General features: G+C 39.6%; 1 protein-coding gene across 1 annotated transcript in view; it reads right to left on the bottom strand.

Moving 5' to 3' along the window:
- Positions 1 to 22285, bottom strand: part of cntn4 (contactin 4) — a 131881-nt gene that overhangs the window by 81083 nt on the left and 28513 nt on the right. The window contains exons 3-4 of the mRNA XM_030050988.1: positions 10396 to 10528; positions 5374 to 5549 (exon numbers count right to left, since the gene is read on the bottom strand). Coding sequence (XP_029906848.1) covers positions 5374 to 5549; positions 10396 to 10528 — 309 coding nt within the window. The remainder of the gene's footprint in view (positions 1 to 5373; positions 5550 to 10395; positions 10529 to 22285) is intronic.

Here is a 22285-nt window from a genome sequence, read left to right as displayed (position 1 = left end):
TATTAAATCAAAAAATTACTACGCAGAATTTCATATTTACATTTAAATGGAAGTGCGTGAGTAAAAAGAAATAAATAAATAAAAATAAAAGAATAACTCGATGTTACTTATGAAATGCCCAGATGAAACTACACCATTATCACGCTGTGACAACGCATAGTGACTTTAACAACACCAGTAATGCATTTTAGAAAGATTACTCACCAGGAACAAGATTAACACACCACTGATGCCTATGTAATTAAAAAGGCAGAAATCCCTCACACCCTGAGCTAAATTACTAAATTAGGAGGCAGAGCATGTTCATCAAACAACAATGCATGCTCAAAAAAAAAAAAAAAAAAAAAAAAAAAAAAAAAAAAAAAAAATAGAAAACACAGTAACTCCTGTTTTCAGCAACTCCCCTCCCCTATTTACAGGGATTTCAATGTCAGCGCAATTCTACAGCTGCAGGTCAAAATTACATTCCCTTTAAACATCATGTTGAGTCTTCTTAACTGTGAACTGTTCAAATATATCATTTAAGTCACTGTATTACTGGCTTTTTAGGAGAAAATGGCAATTTATTAAGCTACATTCAGATTTGAGGCGCACTAATGCAGTGTGTGCTACAGGCAGCTGTTGATGCTGCACAGATGTGTGTGGGAAGTGTTGCTCGGTCACCTGTTTTACATTACAAACCCAGGAAGCACGGCGCTCCTCTGCTCAAAGTCGCAATGCTTTGACTTTGCCTGAACAAGATGCTCTGCCAAAACTCAACCTTTGTATCAAAAGTAATAAATTATTAAGGTAACGGATGGAAAGGCAGTCCATCTTATGCAAATGAATTTATGAATTCATTCATGATGACTCGGGTCAACTTGCAAAACCTTTTAAAATCTCTAAAATTACTGTTGACACTTAAAGAGTAGCAAATGCTTTTACACCTCAAACGCTTTGCACCTTACATAACAACAGAGAATAAGTTACTTCTATCATAAGTATTTGTAACTGGGTAAATAATTAATAATGACATTTAAATTTTCTACATAACTGTACATAATTAACTACTGTTAATGCATGAATAATTAGATCTATCAATCTTACACCTTGTATCTTACATCTTGTAACATTTTTTGCATTTATTGTAAATTATTTATGCTATGTATGTTAGACCTCTGTGAAATAGATATTATTAATAGATATTATTTCCCTTAGTCTAATGTTAACGCTGTCCATATAAATGTATCTTAAGCTGTTAAATTAATAAATAAAAATATACAAACTGAAGAAGAAGAACTTGGTTTGGTGGTAAATGTAGAGATGACAACATGAAGTCATGGGCTGCTGACATTACAATAAAACAAATCTAATATTTCAGTTTTTCACATTTCAAAGGTTGCAGCAAACAGACCTTCAGTCTATTTGCTACAACCTTTGATTGGACCTTCCTGGGTAATTTGTCTTCCAGCTCTTCTCATTTAACAAATTCACTAAAAATCCTTTCTAATCCATGTCACGAGGACTCAACAAGTAAATAAAGGCTGGACGTTTCAGTGGCCTTAGCCTTAACCAAAGGTCTTTTTATTCTTTACCTTAAAATGAGGACTGGAACTTGGGTATGCACCATGCAACTTTTCATTTAGTGCAGTGCGGGCTTTCAGCCAAGCAAGGTCCTGTTTATCCTCAGGATTTTACGAGGGTCTCTGGCAACTCAACAAGGCGGGGGAGCAGTGGATATTTAAAACCGGAGTTGGATATAAAAAGGCGGAAATGATAACTGCTGGTATTTTCGCATAATGCTGTTCATGGTGAAGAAAACTCCTGCTCACACACACAAGTCCACGTAATCTGAATGTCAGAATTCAGAGTTGACTTGTGAAAATATTGTGTGAGACTGTGCTGGATATATTTATTCCCCATTAATGAATTTTAACAGTTCAAGTTCAACTTCATGTTTAGAGCTGTTAATCACTGGTACTGTCTCAGAAAGCTTTACAAGTCCACAGTTTCTAGAAAACAAAACGGCATCCCCTGACCCGAACAATCACAGCAGGCAAGAAGAAAACTCCAGAAGCCTTAAAAAAGTGGGGGGAAATGAAAAAAATCTTGGGAAGGATCACGGAGAGAGGGAAGCCTGTTCCAGGCTGGCCATGAGTGCTGAGTGGGCAATTATTAACTCAAATCAAATCCAGTCAATTAGTTAAATGAAAACACAGCAAAACAAATCAAATCAAAAGCAGAATAAGATGAATACAGCTGTAGCAGTGTTTCTCTTCACAGAATAAACCATCCACTCCTGTTCTGTTTCCTTTTTAAAATAAAAATAGACGCTTAATACTTTGTCAGTTCTTATGAATGATGTCAGTGTCCTGTGTAGGTGATGCTAATTGATGTGTGTAATTAGTAGGATTGATGTGTGTACATATACTCTTTATATACTCAGCGACAGATGTGCCAGTGACATTGTGTCATTGAGGAAGAAGTAATTAAAACTTTGGACACAGCTTTGTATAGAAATTCTGAATTATGTGCTTTAAAGCTTTGATGATAGAAAAGGAAATATAGTTTTTCTATGCCACTGGGAAAAAGTCTCCACCCACTGTGAAATGTAGAGCAACCATTCAGTTTTACAAGCTTTCCAGCAATTTTTGTGATTGCATTCCAAATATAATTTACACATAATTTGTGAAAATAATGCATATTTGTATGTAGGTCTACAGTGTTATAGAAAATGATGCACAAATGATGCTTAAAATAGCAGAATGAATGATTTTTTTTTTTTTTTTTTTTTTTTTTTACTAGAGTGATTACTAAGCATGTACTACTCAGTGTGAGTGACTAATAACTAGGACAAGTTATTATTATCCATCATTAAACCATCATTTGGAAAGCTGAATATAAACACTGCTTGTTCTAAAATGTTACTATATTGTTAACAGAATCAAAATATCCAAGCCAAATCCAATCAAATCTAAATATCTGTATTAATTTTAAAGAGCACATGTTATATTTATGTTTCTTTTTGTCAGTTTGCTCAAGTTCCCCTGTAATTATGCACTGTGATAATTCAAATACAGCATCAACCACGTGGATTTATATAACCCTTTATAGAATCATTTCCTTTTTTTAGGCATTTTGGCAATTCGCAGTGAGGGAACAGGTGGGAGTTCAGCTGCTTGAGGGCACTTCCACACACTTCCACACACTTCCACTCACTGGCTCGAAGTAAATCTGGGACCTTTTGTTAGGCTACAATGCCACTTCAAATCTAATATGCTCTCCTCTATTAGTAGCTAAGAATATGCCGTTCCATGTGGCTCGCATCATGCCACACTACCCGGGATTCAACTCGTATGACGCTACAAGCATTAGACCCACTAGAAAATAAGCCTGTCAATCATTTCACTAAGAACTCAGTTGTTTTGGTCAGTGCTGTAGAGATAGTTGGTCACATGCCAGCTTCAGAAAAGGAGCTGCTGCTGTCTATATTTGATTCCAGCTACAGCCTGCCAGTCATGTGTTTCTGAGCATAAGGTTCATGAGGTCCCCTTACAGACAGCTAAAACTGACTCACACTGGAGTATGCAGGAAAAGCAGAAAGCATTGCAGGCAGAGTTGTTAGTGATAGGAAAAAAAAATACCCCCCCCCTCCTTTATTATTTCTGACACGAAAAGCCTTTTAACCCAAGTTTTGTGTTCTGCATGTTTTCAGCGTGCTGGATAGGTTTCATGACGCCACAGCCCACAAAATCCTTTACAAACACACTGTGTAGTTTAAAAAATGCATGAGCGTCATCCTAATGAAGACCGCTTTCCCTCAGTCCTGAAAGGCTGACGTTTTGATGACGCAAGGGTCCTCATATCAGCTGCAGTAAATGTTTGGCTCTTGCATAAACTCTTTGCTAAACAGCTGACAATATGGTCGCTCTGCAGCATCTTCAGTGCCACAGTACGTCAGCCACCCTGACTACCATCCATGACGTAAGGCCTGCACTCCTGCTGAATTATCGAACTACATTTGCACAAAAAATGTTTCAGATAAAAGCTTGACTTTTGACATTTTAAGCTCCCAATAAAGTCTCACATATTTGGATTTTATACCTTAAAGTGATTGCTCAGGGTTTTTGCACTGACAGCTGTAATTACCATTGGGCAGAGGTGTGAGCAGGCTCAAAGTCTGTCCTGTGTCAGAATCACAGTTAAATTAAGTATAAAAATAATTAACACCAAAAGGTCACTTCTTTTGGAGAGACATACAGTATGGTAGGTGTTGAAACACCAGTAGGACCTAATCTGTGCATGTCTTTATATTTGGCTCGGCAGTCTGCATTAGAGGCAGAATACATCTGAATGTGCCAGCCATGTTGCCGCCAAGAAATAAAAATTCCCTTACTGTAGTTCACTGAAATTCCTTCAAAAAAAAAAAAAAAAAAATACTGCATGACAGTCTCTAATAATACCAGGCCCTCTTTAAATTATTCTCTTGAACCTTCACCAATCAATCAATGGTGTGGAGTTAATTAAGCTATACCACGAGTAATAAAGAAGATAGATGACAATCGGTCATACATGCGTACCCTGACTATGTGACAGCGACGAAAGGCTGGTAAGGTCAGAGCCCGGCTACTGATGGATCTGTCATCTTATCACAGTAGAAATCCAACGGCAGAATCAGATTGTCCACGCCCAGGACTGGCTTGCCACCGGGCCTGGGGTCTAAACAAATGGCCTGAGACATACTGGCGGCCTTGTCCCCAAACGCAAGACCTCAGAATCCACAGCAAGCTATCACTCACTCACTGTTAATCATCGTTTATGCTTGTCCGATAAATGGCACATAGGCACTTATTGACGTCCTTTTGCTTTAGGAATATGAAGTCCAGAGGCTGTCAGTAAGACCTACAACATCCCTCAAACGATCTATCCTCATGCTACACAGAAAATGCAAGGAAAAATCATTAAAACACATTAATTTCCAACTAATGGTGCATAATTTCCATCTTGGATTATTTTAGTTTTTTTTTTTTTTTTTGTAGTTGCTGTTTCTTTGTTGCTCCTTGGTAGCAGAATCCATCACTAGTGCTTATTTTCTCTGCCATCCACTGGAAGAAAACCTTATTTTGAGTTTTACATGTGTTTTTTTGTAGTTACTGGTGTGATGTGCAGCAATGACTTAGACAGAGAATAAACTCTAGTCAGCGTTCAGGGAGCAGCAGCTCCCCAGAGAGATGCTTCCCCATTGATCATGTTATCAAGCATGGCCGATGATGCTATCCTAGAGCGCCATCAGCATATCTTTTAGAACACATCCCTTTCCTTGTAGCAACTCTGAAACTATTACAGCCTGTACAGAGAGACAAAACTAAAAATGAAAAAATAGCTGAGACTCACATGCAAAGGTTAGACTGGCCTCTCGGCTGACAATTGTCCCAAAAGAATTGGAGGCGAGGCACTGATACGTTCCAGCATCTTGGTCTTTGTTCAGATGGCTGATTCTGAGGTTGCCTCCAGATAGGCTGTAGTGGGAACCAGATTTGGGACTGATCACAGTGCCGTTCAGTTTCCACCTAAAACAGAAGGAGAAAAATTAACATGCAAATTAGGAAAGTAAGAATCGTGTTTATTTCTTATTTTCTCATCTGCTGAAGGTTGGCACCATGCAACTGCTGCACACTAGACCAAGGATAAAAGTGACTTGTACCTTCATTTGATTGTTTCTCAACAGGAAAGGAATAAAAGGTGGTGAGAGCCCCGAAATCTTGCCCTCCAGCTTAGCGTTAATCTAAGCAGCAGCAGCGAACCACTGTGGTGCCAAGGACTTTACTCCTTGAGAATAGATAGCAAAGCAGGCCATCCATCTTGCCAGACCCCAGTCAAAGCACATAAAAATGCAGCTTAATCATTAAGGTGCCACAATTAAAAAAAAAAAAAAAAAAAAATGCCTGCAACCTTGCCTTCACACTTGTGCATTCTAGACTAGTCGGCATGATTATCATTGCTGTTAGAGGTGATCAACACAAGGTATAATTCACTTAAAATGGCAACAGATTCTCCAATCTCTCCACGCAGATTGCACCTGATTATAAGAAACACGGCTGGGTGGAAAATCGGCCAATTCAGAATGATGGTTTGAAGCCATAACTTATTTCATCTGGGGCAAACAGACTGAGATGCACTTATTTGTCATCAGCAATGTATAAACATCAAAGGAAAATACTTCACAGATAAACAAGAATGAAAGGAGCATTCTAGCTCTTATTAGGGGATGGACAATGCAGATTTGATTGGGGCTCCACGACGATTTAGCTGTAGATTTTTTTTTTTTTTTCTAAATTTCCCTTTACTTTGATTTCTTAATTTTCTCTGAATGATTCAGGTTCAGACAGAAAAAAACACTGCATGCTTCAAAAAATAAATAAAATAAAATAAAATAGCTTTGATGCAAAAAAGCGGCTTTACTAAAGCCTTTTTGTACATTATACAGAAGGTGAGTAAAGCCGTTTTGTGCTTTTCTATCAACTGTTCCTCTTATGCCACTTTGATGCATCTGAGGCATAAAAGCATTTTTGAGAACAGTGTTGTGTTATAATTACAGTATTGTGTTTCTCCACACAACAGAGCGATGTTATAAATGACAGAACACAGTAATTTGCTGCATTTGGTTTCAGAAAATCAAACTGTTCTCAAATGCTCAGCACCGTGGCTTTCGTACGGTAGGATCATGAACTGTATTGTTCACCCTCAGTCGACTGTATTATAAACCCTATAATATTTGTGGGCAGGTTGCACCACTCACAATGCGTCTCTATAGACATTTTCTTTTAATAGACACAGTGTGGAGACACAGTCAGGTCTTTCATGGCCTTCTAAAGTTCAGTCATAAGTAAGTGCACACTCTCAGGAGCCTTGTTACTACACACAATAGAGCAGAGCCCGGAGGGGGAGGGGCAGTCTCGCAGGACCACAGCAGTGATTTATTTGCAGCTGAAGTGGAACAAGCAAAAATCAACATAAATATTTTACAGTCAAGTAACACCTCAGATGTGAACTAAAAGACAGAATGCAAAAGGCTGTAAGAGATGATCCGAACCCCGGCTCCAGGCTTACACAGCGTCTGTGTCTGACTGATGCATTTATTTCTAAAAAGGGATCTTATCAAATATGAAAGCAGCCCACTGACGCCTCTAATTGCTAACAGAAACCGAGCTGTATATCCATACTGAGAGGGTTTAATCAGGTGATAGCTTTGAATACCAAATGCTGCAAAGAAAGATTTCACTGACAGTTACTCATTTAATGCTTTATCTCAGACTTTCTAAAACACTTACACCAGATACTGTGGCTAATTGAGCCTGGGAAATGCTCGACATATCAGAGTGAGTGATCATTTTCCATGTTCAAAAGGATAAAGAATTTACTGACTTGGAGAAAGTCATTGTTGAATGTCTAAATATACTGTACTATGAGTGTGTGTGTGTGTGTGTGTGTGTGTGTGTGTGTGTGTGTGTGTGTGTGTGTGTGTGTGTGTGTGTGTGTGTGTGTGTGTGTGTGGTAGGGTAGTTAAAGATAATTGCCTACCCAAGAACTGCAGGTATTCTTTTTGTGACAATTTGAATGACCAATGGCGACTTTTGTCCCTTTAAGTCAATTGTACAACAACTTCAAGGTCACCATGTGTTTTATATTCCAAATTTAGCTGAATTTGGGTCCATTGTAATGCCAGAAAAAGTGGGCATATGTTGGAAAAAAATGGCACAAAGCAGCAAGAGGAGAATTCACAAAGCAGGGACAGCGCACATCCTCCTCCATGGGACGTATGGAGCAGTAGATTACATCAAATACATGTAAACTAGATTATTTAATAATTCTATTTACAATGATTTATGCTCGCAAGCAGATCACAACAGCAGTTCCATTTGTTAGGCACATGCTTTATGCAATCAAGTTACAACAGGCCGTGTACACAGTGGCATAATACCAGGCCATCTGGCTTATGAGCCTGTGAATGTTAGGCGGTCTGTTCCTTTTCTTAAGCCCAGTGCTTTAATTTGTTTACCCAAAAAAAAATCTTTTTAGTAAAAAATACACCTTGGAAAGCTACAATTCAGCAAAGGGTCATATAAAGTATGGAACCCAAATATCATTGTTGTTATTTCATTGCTATTGGTTTTATGTAAGTGTTTATTATCAAATTCTTATCAAATACAATACAATTATGATATTTACAAGCATTTTTTGAAGTACCATTTTTTTTCTCTCTACACACATCTTAGCTGTGGCATTGGATGTAAACACTGCAGGTTGACCTGTCAGAGTATATAGCTGCGTGAAGTTCAGCTGATGAACTTTGAACATGATTTAGCTGCTGTGTGCTCAGCCCTGGACATCTTTCGAAGGCAGCGGCGGCTCTGACAGGGCCGCACAGCGACCTTGACAGGAAACAGCTGATTAGGTCATCCTCTAAGCTGGCTCAATCCAAAGTATTAAATGTACCAATCCTTCCAAATCTCACCCCAGCAATTTCAGTAAGCAAACATGATTGATTTGAACCTTCACTTGCTAGAGATACTGCAACACACCGACCTTTCAATAAATTAATGGTCCATGCAAGGAAGAAATTGAGGAAAAAACACAGCCATTCTTTGCACTGTAGAGCAGAGTAAGATATCTGAGCTGGGTACATGCAGATTGTAACATGTATTCCACGGATAGAGGCAGACAAGACTGCTAACATGTTTTTCGGCAGGGTTTTTTTTTTCTTTAAAGGGAAAATCCACCGTAAAATAGAACCCATGTAATATATTCCCATGATCCTGATCCTGATCAGCTCAGTCCTGATTTGCGAAGATGCTCTAGTCTTTTCTAAAGCCAGAAACAACAGAGCAAAGACGCTCTTGATCCTGCCATCAACAGACAAATCCTGGAGCTGTTTCATTCACAGTGAATGACAATACCCATTATGATATGACAGGGCTATGGACCCTCTCTCTGGATCATAACTCTTAGCACTCCTAATGTGCACTTGGATGTAAGAGCTCAAGCAAAGTCCACAAAATCTGGCTTTAATTCGGTGTCAGTGAGACAGCCTCAGGTTCTGTCACAGATTAAAAACTTGCTGGTCTCTGGCTTTGAAATAGAAGTGTTTACTCTCATGTAGTGTGCATGGATTAAACTAGATCAAACGCCTAACATCTGACTTCTGTTTTAGGGTTGGTCTTTTTAGGATGAGCAAGTGAGTGAGTTTGAAAGATGAAGGTAAGCTTCAAATGCATGCTTCTGTTACTTCACCTTAGTATTTTCTATCATGAATTACACAGAATAACTGCTACTGAAAGCTTTACATCTCTGAGAACCACAGCCCTGGTTCCAGTTTTCTGCTTTTATATAAAACAGCTTGTTAAAGCTGCAAGACTTTACACCTGTTTTATCATACTAAATCATGGTTGCAGTGGAGAAGAGCCTCCTTACCCAATAAATGAGGCCTTGCCGATTTACCCCCACTTGCCTAGATGAAATTCTGATGTCAGGGATAGACACTTGCCCACAGCAAGTTAGAAAATTTAAGAAAATTAAATTTTTAAACAGCAGTGGGCGAGTGCTCTGCCTGGAGAAAACTGGACTCACAAACATCAGATCTTTTGCCTCTTTTGTTTCACTGGTATTTTTTTTTTTTTTTTTTTTTTTTTGAATAAATTATCACAAACCAATGAGATGAATGTGCTCGACGCAGATTACTGACATCACATCACAGGATTTCTGGGTTTTTAAATTCATATTTTTCAAGTAGTTACGTCTCACCATTATTTGGAGCTGTCGGGCTACAAAGCTGCCTAGTGCACTGCAAAAAATCTCAATCTTATTTAATCTCATATTTATTGTTAAAGTCTTGTTTTTTTTCCCCTAAAACGACCGAAAAAATACACCACTTGCATGGGATAATCTGTCTTGTTTCCAATACCAATCAACATGTTTCCAGAAATTTCTTGAATCAAGTGTCATATTCATGATACTACTCGGCTGATCTGCCTTATTTGGTTTTCTTTTAACGTATTTATACTTGGTCCCATAAAAATTCCTAACACAAGTGAAACTGCACTGAAGACAAGTGGGATTATCTCATGCCACTGGCAGATTTTCCTTTCACTTGTTTTGAGAAAAGACAAGATTTGAACACTGACTTGCGAACCTGGATATTTTTTTCAGAGTGTAGTTTTAGTTAACAGTGGTAAGACTTTAATTCATTGAGGTATTGTTTAGGACAAGGACGGACACCTTTCCTGATTCTAGCCTGTCTAAAACAGAAGGACGGAGCTGTTGAGTGTCGAGACTGGAATCAGTTTAAAAAAAAAGAGGCAGCGTCGAGGAGAGGGAGCGGTGTGTCGCAGAGATGAAACACTGCAGTCATATACTCACTGGTAGATGGGAGGTGGGCTTCCCTGGGCTTCACAGCTGAACACCACCTCTCTATTCTTCTCCAGAGAGTCCACAGGATACACAATGCTGCCAGGCTGCTTGGTGAAGGCAGGACTCTGCAGGACACTGCTCTCTGTAGGATGAGGAAGACAAACAACACAGTCCACTTTAAACACAGAAAGCAACCTGCTTGCAAAACAAGCAATTAGTCAGCAGCAGAAACACATCAATGCTGGTAAAACATTAGAGGGGTAAAACCACAAACACGCAAAGCGTATCAGTTAGTTCTGCCTGTCAAAGCACCGTGGCACAGGGAAGAATGATTTGAAGTGAGACGTGTCTTTAGCGGCTATTTAGGTGATAATAGGGTATGGCCCCTGATTTATATTGAACAATTATCGGGATATTTTTTGCTTTTGTCAACTCGTATTTATCTAATTAGTTTTTTCTAGTTTTTTTTTTTTTTTTTTTTTTGGAGTAATTGTGTCCACGGATGTTTAAGCAATGATTTTGTGTGGTTAGTGCTCCTCAGCTGTGAGTGACACACACAACAGAAGTCTGCATTACTCCATTAAGACCGCTGTGAATCCAATGTGTTTCCTGTGCATGACTTCGCAAAGTGTCATTAAACCTGTGCAGGACTGAAGTGGCAGCCAGGCTAAGGAATCAAGGATAGGTAACAGCCTTAATCACCTTCTTATCTTTGCCTGAGGCATGGTTCGATGCAATTTAAAAGCAATATTCGGTAGAATATGTTCACTTTTTAGTGGATACACCTCCTTATAGGGAGTTCATTGGCAGACAGCAGCTAATATTTGCTGCTGGGGACTCAGGACTAACCGCTTTTCAATGACTTTCATTTTGATTCTGAGTATCAAAATCAAAATAGATCCAAGCAGTTATGTTCTCATTTTATGTCTGTGATGCTACGCAATCATTTCATTCAAATAAATGTATCCGTTTTGCCACGAGTTACCACCAACTGATGTCAACTGAACAGGGAGTCAACAGATACCCAGTTCATGAATAATTTGACATTTGCTGTTCTACACATACAACATGAGAAACCGTGTCATTGATCCTCAGGGCTATGGTTTTATTGTAAAGTTTTACTGTGATCAATAAATGGTAAATGGACCACATTTCTATCGTACAATGTCTGCCTCACATTCACACAATGATGACAGAGGCTGCCATGTAAGGTGCCAAGCTGCCCATCAGGAGTGGTTAGGGATTCAGTGTTTGCCGTGCTCTCTGGAGGAGCCAGAGATTGAACCCAGGAGCCTTCCGGTTACCAAATGACCGCTCTACCTCCTGAACCAAGCCGTGCCAGAATAATTCACAAACAATAAATAGATAAAAACGAATGCATGGCATTAACATTTCAAAAGAGGAATTCATTTGCTTGCCTGCTTCAGTTTAATGAAAGCTAGTTTATGACCTCCTCTGATCGCCCGCCTGCACCATTGTAGCAGCAGCATCAAGAGTGCAGGATGTCTGCAGCAGCCCGGAGCAGGGAAAGAGCGGGCAGGCACATCATGGGCACTGGGGCCAGCGAAGGGCACGTGCTTCGCCCCGTGAGAGCCTGACACAGGCAAGGAAGGCCACTGCATCACCAGCACAGTATTATGTGAGTAACTGCTGCCAGCGCCTCTGTTTGAGGCTGTTTTTAAATTAAATATCCATGCACGGTCTGGGCTGCAATTGTGAGAATAACATACCAAGCACTGAAGTAAATCATGAAGAATAAAGCATGGCAGATAGCTGACTGGCAAACACACAAAAACCTTAACTTGAAGAAGAGAGAAGAAACTCAGATTACAATTTTTAAAATACAAATGAAAATAAAGACAACTGTTGAAGTTTGAGTTATTCTTTCATGCAAACACATAGCTGACAGTTTTCCAAGGGTCTGTAACAAAACATAAAAAAAAACAACATAAAAAAATCTATCTATCTATCTATCTATCTATCTATCTATCTATCTATCTATCTATCTATCTGTCTATCTATCTATCTATCTATCTACATCCAATTTATAATCCAATTTAGAAGATAAAAACGTAATTACATTTGGATGAATAGCTCAACAGAGGGTAAAGACACGCAGCAGGTTGCAGTCTACACTGCGTGTAAGGAAAACAAGAATGTTGCAGACTGTCACTTTAAAATAGGAAATTGTTTGCAGCTATTAAAAACAAGGTAGGCAGCTATTATGGAGATGATTTGCAGACACAATATATTGTTCCACTGCACTAAAATATATCATATTTAGTGTACTCGGCCTTCGTCTGGAGCACCTGAGTTCAATTCCTCATGTGACCACACCTGCCAAGATATCCTTGGGCAAGATGCTTAACCTTAATCTGCTCCAGGAGCGGTGCTCTAGCTCCTGGTTCACCCTGCACCCCAACTAGAGGGCAAAAAACAAATTTCCCACTTGGATATGTCAAAGTAACAAAGAAAAAAGAAACACACACACACACACACAACTAGAACTAAGTTGGTTGAAATGTGGTTTACAATTTGAACAATTGTAAACCATGCAACACTGTCCATTTCAAACCAGGTTTACCATTCTTAAAATGCATATATGTGGACTAACACTGACATAATGCAGAGCTAGATTTACATTTCATCATCTGAGCTATGCGGTTCATAGGTTTGCCCATCATAAATGCATAGTTATGATTCTATGAAACACTTTCTGTAGATTAAAATGTCCATGACTGAAGGTTTTACCATTGTATTGGAGACATTTATCATTTCAGTGATGACGTTACCCAGACTGACTTGCTGAGAATACGAAGAAATGTAAGGTTTGAGGCCATAGTTTCCAGTGACCATAGAATGACCTTGTAAGAGAAGTGCTACAAAAGAAAATAAGAGCAAGAAGGCACAATGGATTTTTGAGAGCAGTTACAGAGAGTAGAGGACAAGGGATATGATTCAGTGACAAAAGCTACTTCTTGAAAGGATTCTTTTCAGCCCACAATGGAAGATGGGGAGTGACTCTGCTATTCCAACCGGAGCAGGAAGGTCATTCCACCACCAGGAAAAGGAATAGCACAGGCTTTGGCGGAGGCGTGCACCATGATCTGCAAGTGTCAGGGTGCTGGAGTCGAGGCATGTGCAGGTGGATCCCTTCACATTCCTGCAGGTCAGGACCAGGGTTTTGAATGTAAGTGTAAGACGGGAGATGACATGGGAAAATTTTGAGAGGCAAGCTGTGTCTTTCTAAATGAGTCAGAGGGGATGAAATAAGTGTTTCACTAAGCTCAGGGAATTTTGCTTTCTAAAATGTCACATTTTTTTGCAAGAAAACGTAGCTCAAGATAGCTCGAGACTTGCTGAATGTGCCACAGACAGTTATACTTTCACATCGTTAATAATTTGTAAGGGTAGGTATACTTTGTTAATAGCAGGTACTCCATTGTGGAACACAGCCTTTCATATTTTCATGCCTCAAATGTATAGACTTTTAAAACATGTTAAGTGATGCAGGTTTTTCTGAATCCCTGCCACGGTTCATCTTGGTTCCACAGTCTCGATTCCGACCATTTATTTTGTCCTCAAAGTCGAAAAACTTTGAAGCAACAGAAAGCATCAGCATTGTGTTGTCAAGAAGTGACAAAGCCACGCGCGGCTGCATAGGACGGCATGCACGGGGTAATGCATAATTCAAAAGAACCACTCAATAGGCAGTCTAATTCAAGAAAATACCTCCCTACATACTTCCCCTTTTTACAGCATTAGTGTGTTCTACCAATCCTGCAGAAGCATTCAAACCTCATGCTAATTTTGGTCGGGGTAAGCTATTCTTTTTTTATGCAAAACTGTTACAGAAATGAACACAGCCTTTTACAGGTATTGCCTCTGAGGAACACATGCAAAGTGCCTAACACTCTGGAAACTGACATAGATTGCACGATGAATGGTAAAAACACTGGTAACCAAACTGATAAATCCAAAAATAAACTAAAAAATGCTATTTTTACAACATATAGATATATTCTGCCTAGTTTTACTCAGCCATGCTTTTTAGCTACTTAACCGGATTCCTACAAAACAGAGCTGAAAATAATACAATGCCATGCCATGTTTTTTTTTTTTTTTTTTTCATGCTTTTGATTCTAATTATTTCTGGCATGAACTAGTTGTTTTCTGATCATCCAGAGGTAATTACTCAGTTTGCTCAAAGTGGTCACAACAAGTCTTATCTCTCAAACAACTCTTCAGTGTTTTGGTTACAAATAGGCCCACTATGCTGGATGTAACCTCATAAATACTAGGGTTACAATGAATTGACTGTCTGTTTGTTGCCAACAGGCAAAACTGCACCATTTGTACCAAAAGATAATATTGTCCCAAAATGGCTGGCACATGATTCAATGGCCATTTTTCAAGTGCGAGGCGAGGCAGACGACCGCGAGTCAAGAGCTTTCCAGTGGTGCAGCACTTTAACGCCAACCTCGGTTTGTATCCGCCGTCTGTGCACACACAAGACACAAGAAGTTATCAGTGACTCATTTTTACCCTACATACACAAGGAAAAACAAAGGATGTGGCATGTGTTTAAAATGTTTTTTTTTTTTTTTTTTTAATGCATAATTAAACTTGTGATTGGCATCATTAAATCCCATCCCTCCCCTAATATATGCACCAAATCAGCCCTTGTTTCAAAAAAGGGTAGGAAGTAGAATGGAGATAGAAGGCAGAGGTGAAAGCATAAAGTCAAACTCATTAAAACTAGGCTTGCAACCAGGCAAACTATTAGCACTGGTTCACCTAATTATGCTCACGTCAAATGAATCTATGGCAAGAGGCTAATGTGCCCAGGAAGAATACTCTGGTGGCTCCATTTGTCTACATCTGTAAGAATCAAATCATAAATAACTCATTAATTGTCAGAACTCCTTGTTATACGACTATATTATGTAAATATCTATAAAATCTCCATGGATTTGGCCACCCCATTTATCTGGGTGATATAAAAAAGTAAAATAAACAGTATATTTTAAGCTAAAAATGTGCTGGTACATATATCTTTTTTCCAATATACACAGTACTTCAGTTACCAGGCTTATTAACCCTAATATTAGGCTTGACTTAATCATAATATTCATTTTTCTTGCACTACACTTCTTATTATTAGCAGTTCTTTCTGGCACAGCAGCAGAAACAGAGTCTGGATGCACACACACACACACACACATAAGCACTTAAACTCAGCTTTGTTTCAGGTCTGGAGTGAAAGTAAGCCGCTTGAAACTTTCTTTTAAAAAAGTTCCACCATAATTGCTCAAGATGCGTCTGTGCACCAAGCCGCTGTGCACTGGGGTCATGCTGAACAAGAGGAAGTAGGTCACCGCTTAAATCCTAACGCTGTGTTTCCATAACGCTAAGATTTCTTTACCAGGACTCCCAGTAGGCCTCGTGTACCTGCAACAGGGCTGGTTCAGTCCTCAGCGTTACAGCCTGATTCATCTGCATGAAACGCTGTGGGAGAAACATGTCACCTCAAAGCACAAGGTTACCGCCACAGGGAAAGACCCCCAGTGCTCTGAAAATTGGCTGTTGCCTACATTATTGTGACATTCAAAGATTTCTAAATCTTAAGCGAGATGCAAAATACGTGTAGACGGTAGAAACCGCTTTGATCTTTTCCATCCTCACTTTTCTGTGTGACAGCCTGAAAATTCTCTCCTTTGGTTGAATATATTATAGTTGAATTCTTTATTTATTTTGGTACTTTAAATTTTTTTATCTAGTTATCTGTTTGTCTATTTAGGTCCCCATTATCTGTGACACAGACAGGTGCTACTCAGGCAGGTCGTCTGATGCCGCATTTTCAGACTATATACCCTTTCACTAGCACGGATTTCAGGATCAGACCCGGTCTCCTTTAATCTCCTCCTGGGACTCGGGCTCATGAAAACGCACTGTACACAGTCAGTTCACTAACACAAAGCTGGATATGGGATAATTGCTCTTTTCTGGGTTAAGTTTCAGAAACCAGGCTGTATATATGGGAGTGTGTGTCTGCCTGTTACTATGAATATTATGTGAAAGTCAATTTGACATGGATTCTAAATTGAACTTCCATGAATATGAGTGCCAACTCCATATCCAAAAAGTGTAACAAGCACGTTTTTTTTGTAAATTCACAAACTCTGACAGAGGGAAAAAAAATGCCCTGTTTTGATGAATTAAGCCAAACATGGCTCAACTCCAACATACTATGCACAACACTTTTGCTAATTTGATTGCTGATTACCTCTTTATTGTATGCAGGAGGAAGTGACTGAATCACTGGAATTGGTACAGTATGATTACAATCTCCTGTAGATATTTCAATATTTATAAATCAACTGCAAACATGCCATAATCAGAAACATGAACACCATACGTGATGCATGTTGAAATCCTTTATCATCCTTTATTGTTGTGACCTCTTTTCAGTGGATATGCAAAGAATTAAATGACTAGCTCTGGGTTCTGCTACATGACGATCGTGTTGCATCAGTGCAATAAAATGTGAAATTCTTTGTTTTTCGAGGTGTGTTGGAGTTAAATTTATGCACAAGAAGCTGTGGCACAAAAATTGCCCTCCTCCATCACTCGCTACTGGTGTCTTCTCAGTGTGAATTGGATCTTTGAGACTAATCCACTAAGGGCTGGCAGGTTTTAATGTCATCCAACAATGCTACAATCAAACGGCTATTCAGATGGTATCAACTTTGAGCTTCTGAGAGCTGGAGGAGGGATATTTTTGGACAGCATACGCTCTCCTTCAAGCTGGCCATGGAGCAGATTATTGGCCCGAAAATTGTCCTGATTTAGCCATCCTGAGTAGCCTTCATGCTATGAGTCGGACCTGGAAAGGTTTGGGCGCTACTATGGCCAACTGATGTGTCTCACAATAGCAAACTACACCTGGCCTTAAGTGACAAGGTGTGGGCTGTGCTGGTAATGTGGGGAAATTATCTGACATATCTGCAGTAGCCTACAGCATGTGTTTTTGTTGTCTGCTGTGGTGAGGGTATGCTTGAGTACCTGTGCGCCACCACATTCTTTAGTTTGGCAGCCATGGGCCAAGTGGTTTGACCTACTTTTAAATGCGAGACATCATAATGGTTGTGTTATGACAGTTTTACTTATTTATTTATGTTTTAATTTAAGATCATTTAGCATTAAAAAAATATATGCAGTATTTCATTACTGGGAGCAAATGGGAATGTAACTGAGAAAAAACTCTTACTCTTGGTCACTGTATGAATCTCTAATAACAACTGCTGGTGATGTGGATAATGCAAAATTACTATTTTAGAACTGACTTTTGTGTTTCCACCACCAGCACGCACTCTCCTCTTACTCCACTGCTATTAGGCATGCTGTAAGGGTATTGTGCACGGTTAGAGGACAGTATGGCACCGTAATTTAGTCATTGCAGATGTTTAATACACACTATGTGGTGAGAGAGCTTTACAACAAAGTGTATATTTTAAGGGGCAGCCTACAATTGGCGGCATTATTCTGTTCATTGACACAGGAGGAACAAATCATTTATTTTCTTATCCAGTTCCCTCCTAATTACAGTGTGTTGCAATAGTGTAATTGGGCAGCTATTTTTTTTTTTTTTTTCCATGCAGACAGACATGTAATCACAGTCGTCGCTGGGGTGAATTCCCCAGTCAAGTGACATATGGGTATACAGGCTTTAGCATGTATGATGTAATAGGAGCACAACATAAAGGCCAGCAGCCATATACTCAAAATAGAATGACAAAAAAAAAGGAGATTCTTCACCTCTGCCATCATCTCCCAAGTTTCTACCAGGCATTATGCTGATGGTTTTTATGTGTCTGTTGTAGTATTACAATCTATGTGTTCAGTGTAACAGCAGCTGGCACTCTATATGATAATCAGATAATTAAAATCAGTCACACTTTGAGCTGGTTTGCATCTTGTAATAGTCACATACACAGAATCACAGATATGGCCTATGCCCTACTGGGATACCGAGATTTAATAAACATTCACATGGCTGTTGTGCAGAGAGATTTTAATTAAACTTCATATCTTTAGTATTATGATTAACACGAAGCCACTGATCTAGGGGAACAGGTGTGTGTGTCCTTTGGGATGCAAAAACTGTAAACCCTTGCAGCTCAGCCTTTCCTGCCCTATCCCATCTCTGCCAGGAACCGTCTGATCAATGTTCTTTTCCAGCCACTCAATTAGCATCGCTGCCTCGTTAAAAACCCTACAAGCTGTCGAAAAGCTGAAAGAATGGCGTGGGATGTACAGTCTCAGTTCCTCTGTATCCTCAGAGTGACAGTCACATAAATCATTCATTTCTTCGGGTTGCATGAGAGAGAGGCAGCGTCACAAAATTAGCTTTGAAATGGCATCTCCACACACATGCACACATGCATACAGACAACCACAAGGCAATCTTGACTCATTTTACTCACGCGCACATGAATAAAACATTTATTGATATGCATATCAAAACACCAGAGTTGACAAAGCACAACAAAGGCGAAGTGAAGATGCAGGGGCAGTGGGCAAGAGAGCTCTTTCTCTCGTATCTGGTCTGAATCACTAACATCATCAATTAGCAAGGGCTTGGCTCTGAGGCCATCTGGGGATGCCTTCTCCTTCACCCTGACATAATTTCTTCTCCTGAGGAAGAGCAGGTGAGTGCACCTGAAGATGTTTGCTCCACGTTACGCAGACATAATCTGCATTTTTACAGACGAGAGCTGAAGTCTCACTAATATTGTCATCAAGCAGAACCCAGCCCTAATGAAAGCTTTAGTAGGATTATGAAAACATTACCGAGTCGATTAGCTTTCACATGTCAGAATTCTGAGGCCATGTGAGCAGGTCCAGATACACCAAAATAAGAGTCAGAGGTCTATAATGATCACTGATGTAATTACTTGGTTGAACAAAAGATATGACCAGATATTGTAGGAACACATGAACAAGGACAGCAGGCTGTTTTCATTCAGATGTGGTTTAGGCTCTTTTGCAGGTCTTGTGCTTCTGAGTCTGTGATTTTTTTATGTGACTATGGCGGCAAAACAAATTGCCCCTCTGGGATAATAAAGGCTCTACTCCTTGAACAATGCTGCCTATTAGATGATCACACCAACCTCACAGAGTTATCCACTCCCATAATCAACACATGATAATGAAGTGGGGACAGCTGGGCTGGATAAGAGGTGTGCATGGAGGGAGACCCAAGGGCAAAGGGCCACAGAGTCTGCCTAGCAGCATGGCTCAGCTGGCCTGGCACCGGCAGGCACACTGCAGGCTGCTCACCCAGTGGAATGACAGAGGTCAATGTTCATCCTGCCACTGTGAAATGGCCTGAAGAAAGAGGGGGAGCACTACAAGAGGAGACCTTGACATCACATACGGCCATCTGACATGCATGACAACCAAAGAAATGCCCTTCATGGGCAACGGGCATGAGTGGAGGGACACATTAAGAGTGCATCATTTTAGATGACAATTATTCCAGCACAACCATTTCCACCATGGAGCTGCACTTCCTCAAGCAAGTAGACAATATAAAACATTACAACAGATTAAAATTCAGCTAATCACTGTGCTTGGATAGACTGAAGCTAGAGTCATGTACATTTATTTAAACTGATGTTTTAATCACTCCTGTATGAGAGATTAGTGCCAGGAGAGCTGAATTGCATAAATTTAAATTTGTCATGCTCATACTGAACCACTGAATTAAAAAAAGAAGAATATGTTTAATAAATTAATTTAAAAATTGAATTTGTATGGCACAATCTGAAATGGAATGGCTTGAAACTGAATGTGATTATTATTAAATTTAACTAAATTTATTTTTCATGAGTCAAATTCAATTTGCCCAATTCCAATTCAGTTTTCCTAAAATAGATCACGCTTGTGAGACATAGCCGCAGGCATAAGGGACTTACTTTTTTTTTTTTTCCTTGAGTGTCGAATGGAAGCTGGCCTCCTCCTCTAAGTCTGCCAACAGTATGCTAACAGTGAGTCAGCTTCACTTAGCCTGCCGTTTAAGCCATGTGGCACGGTGCCTTCTTCAGCCTCTCAGCCAATGATGAATTATTGTAGGGAGCCGAAGCTGAAGTGTTTGCATTAGCCTTCCTTCTGTGGTTGACTAGCGGCTAAGTGGCTAACAGAATTTTCATTGAACGCAAAGTAGTATGCCTTAATGCAACTAGTGTTCAGATTTAATTCTCAGCGCACTATGTAGAATAAGTTGTTTGATCATTTGCACGCCTCTGTTAGATACAAAACTTAAATAAAAAAAAACGGGAGTGTATTAAAAAATTACAACCAATTTGAGGGTCTGACAGGGTCTACATTTATTGAACGCTTTTGACCCAAAATGATCATTCTTTTCAAAATATGTCTTGTGAAAAAAAATTAATTCATACCCAAATATGAATTTTACATGACACATTCCTGCCTAAGATGTCTCTCTATCAAACAGATCTAAAATCAAACTGATTAGAGTAGAAAATGATATGAAGAGTCCACTGCATCATCTCCTTTTTTCGGCATATTGTATCTGCAAGCCTAACCTGAACCCTTTCAAATGACTTTTCATAACATGGAATCAAAATTAACCAGATATTTAAAATAAACAAATAAATTAATTAATTAAATAATTTGGAGAAATCAATAGCCAAGTATGTTTTTACTCATACATGCACATCACACAATCCAAGTACAATGAAAACTAATATTTTCATGACAAACCACATGAATAATTTGGTCAAAATATTTCAAAAGTTTTTCAACAGCAAAATATAGGCATTATGATTACAAAAAGAGCATAAGAAGAATACATCATAACTGTCTTATAATGTCTCCTAAGGTTATATTCTTTCATTCCAGCCACATCAGCTCCACATATGAGACAGACAGGTTGATCCTCATTGTAAACACACACTCAAGCTCCCACTTGGCTTGAAAACACCTATTTTTTCAGCGTCCACTTTTCATTTTGACATCGCATTTGGCTGGCCTGCTAGTGAGCTAGCCGGCTCAGAGCTGTCTTGACGTGAGGATCCTCTGAGCTGCAGATGAGCTCGTCAGGAGGAGGCAACGGAGGCGTGCAGGTGCTTCATGGTGTTGATAGCACGGGATGTTTTAGTGCATGCTGGTGTTTGTAATATGGAACTGGGCCGGGATTAACAGGAAATCAAAAGTCACCTCGTGGGCTGGGTGTAATCGTGCCACCGGCCTGATCTGACCTGTAGGTCTTGAGTTTGACGTATGTGTTGTGCTGCTTGAGTAGGTTTTCACTTTTTCAGATGCAGTTTGGGACATCACCAAGGTGTGACCTCAGGTTTACGAGGGTATACGGTGACATTTTTTTTGCCAAACTGCCCGAGGTACGCTTGCCAAGAATGAGACTACTGAATATCCCAAACTGAGTGAGTGATGACACTCACTGTAACTGTATTTGGCTAGCTATCTCAACAAGCAATAGATAAGGATATCATTTAATCTGGTTTATCGTTTGGTGTGTGTGCTTGCTGTAGGGATGAATGGGTATTCAGCGGATGACAGAATTTATAGCTTATTCAGCAGCAATATTTATCATAACATCATGGCAGTTTACTGTCATCATCATTGTTTAGGGTCATCTCTGCTCCACGTTTAATCTCAGAATTTCAGACTGGTGCACACATGCAATGATCACACAATAGCAGAGTAGAGAACAGATTCAGGGATTTGCGCTGCAGGGATACTGCTAAATATCCAAATATCTGCTGTATGCTGCAATGTTGCAACACCAGGCGTTCCACGCTGCAATCTACCGGTTTTGCCCTATGCTTACCCTAACCCTCTGCGAGTCGAAAAC

The sequence above is a fragment of the Myripristis murdjan genome, chromosome 5 (genome assembly GCF_902150065.1).
Source record: "Myripristis murdjan chromosome 5, fMyrMur1.1, whole genome shotgun sequence".
Lineage (NCBI taxonomy): Eukaryota > Metazoa > Chordata > Actinopteri > Holocentriformes > Holocentridae > Myripristis > Myripristis murdjan.
Note: the sequence above shows the minus strand (reverse complement) of the source record. Positions and strands in the feature narration are given on the sequence as shown.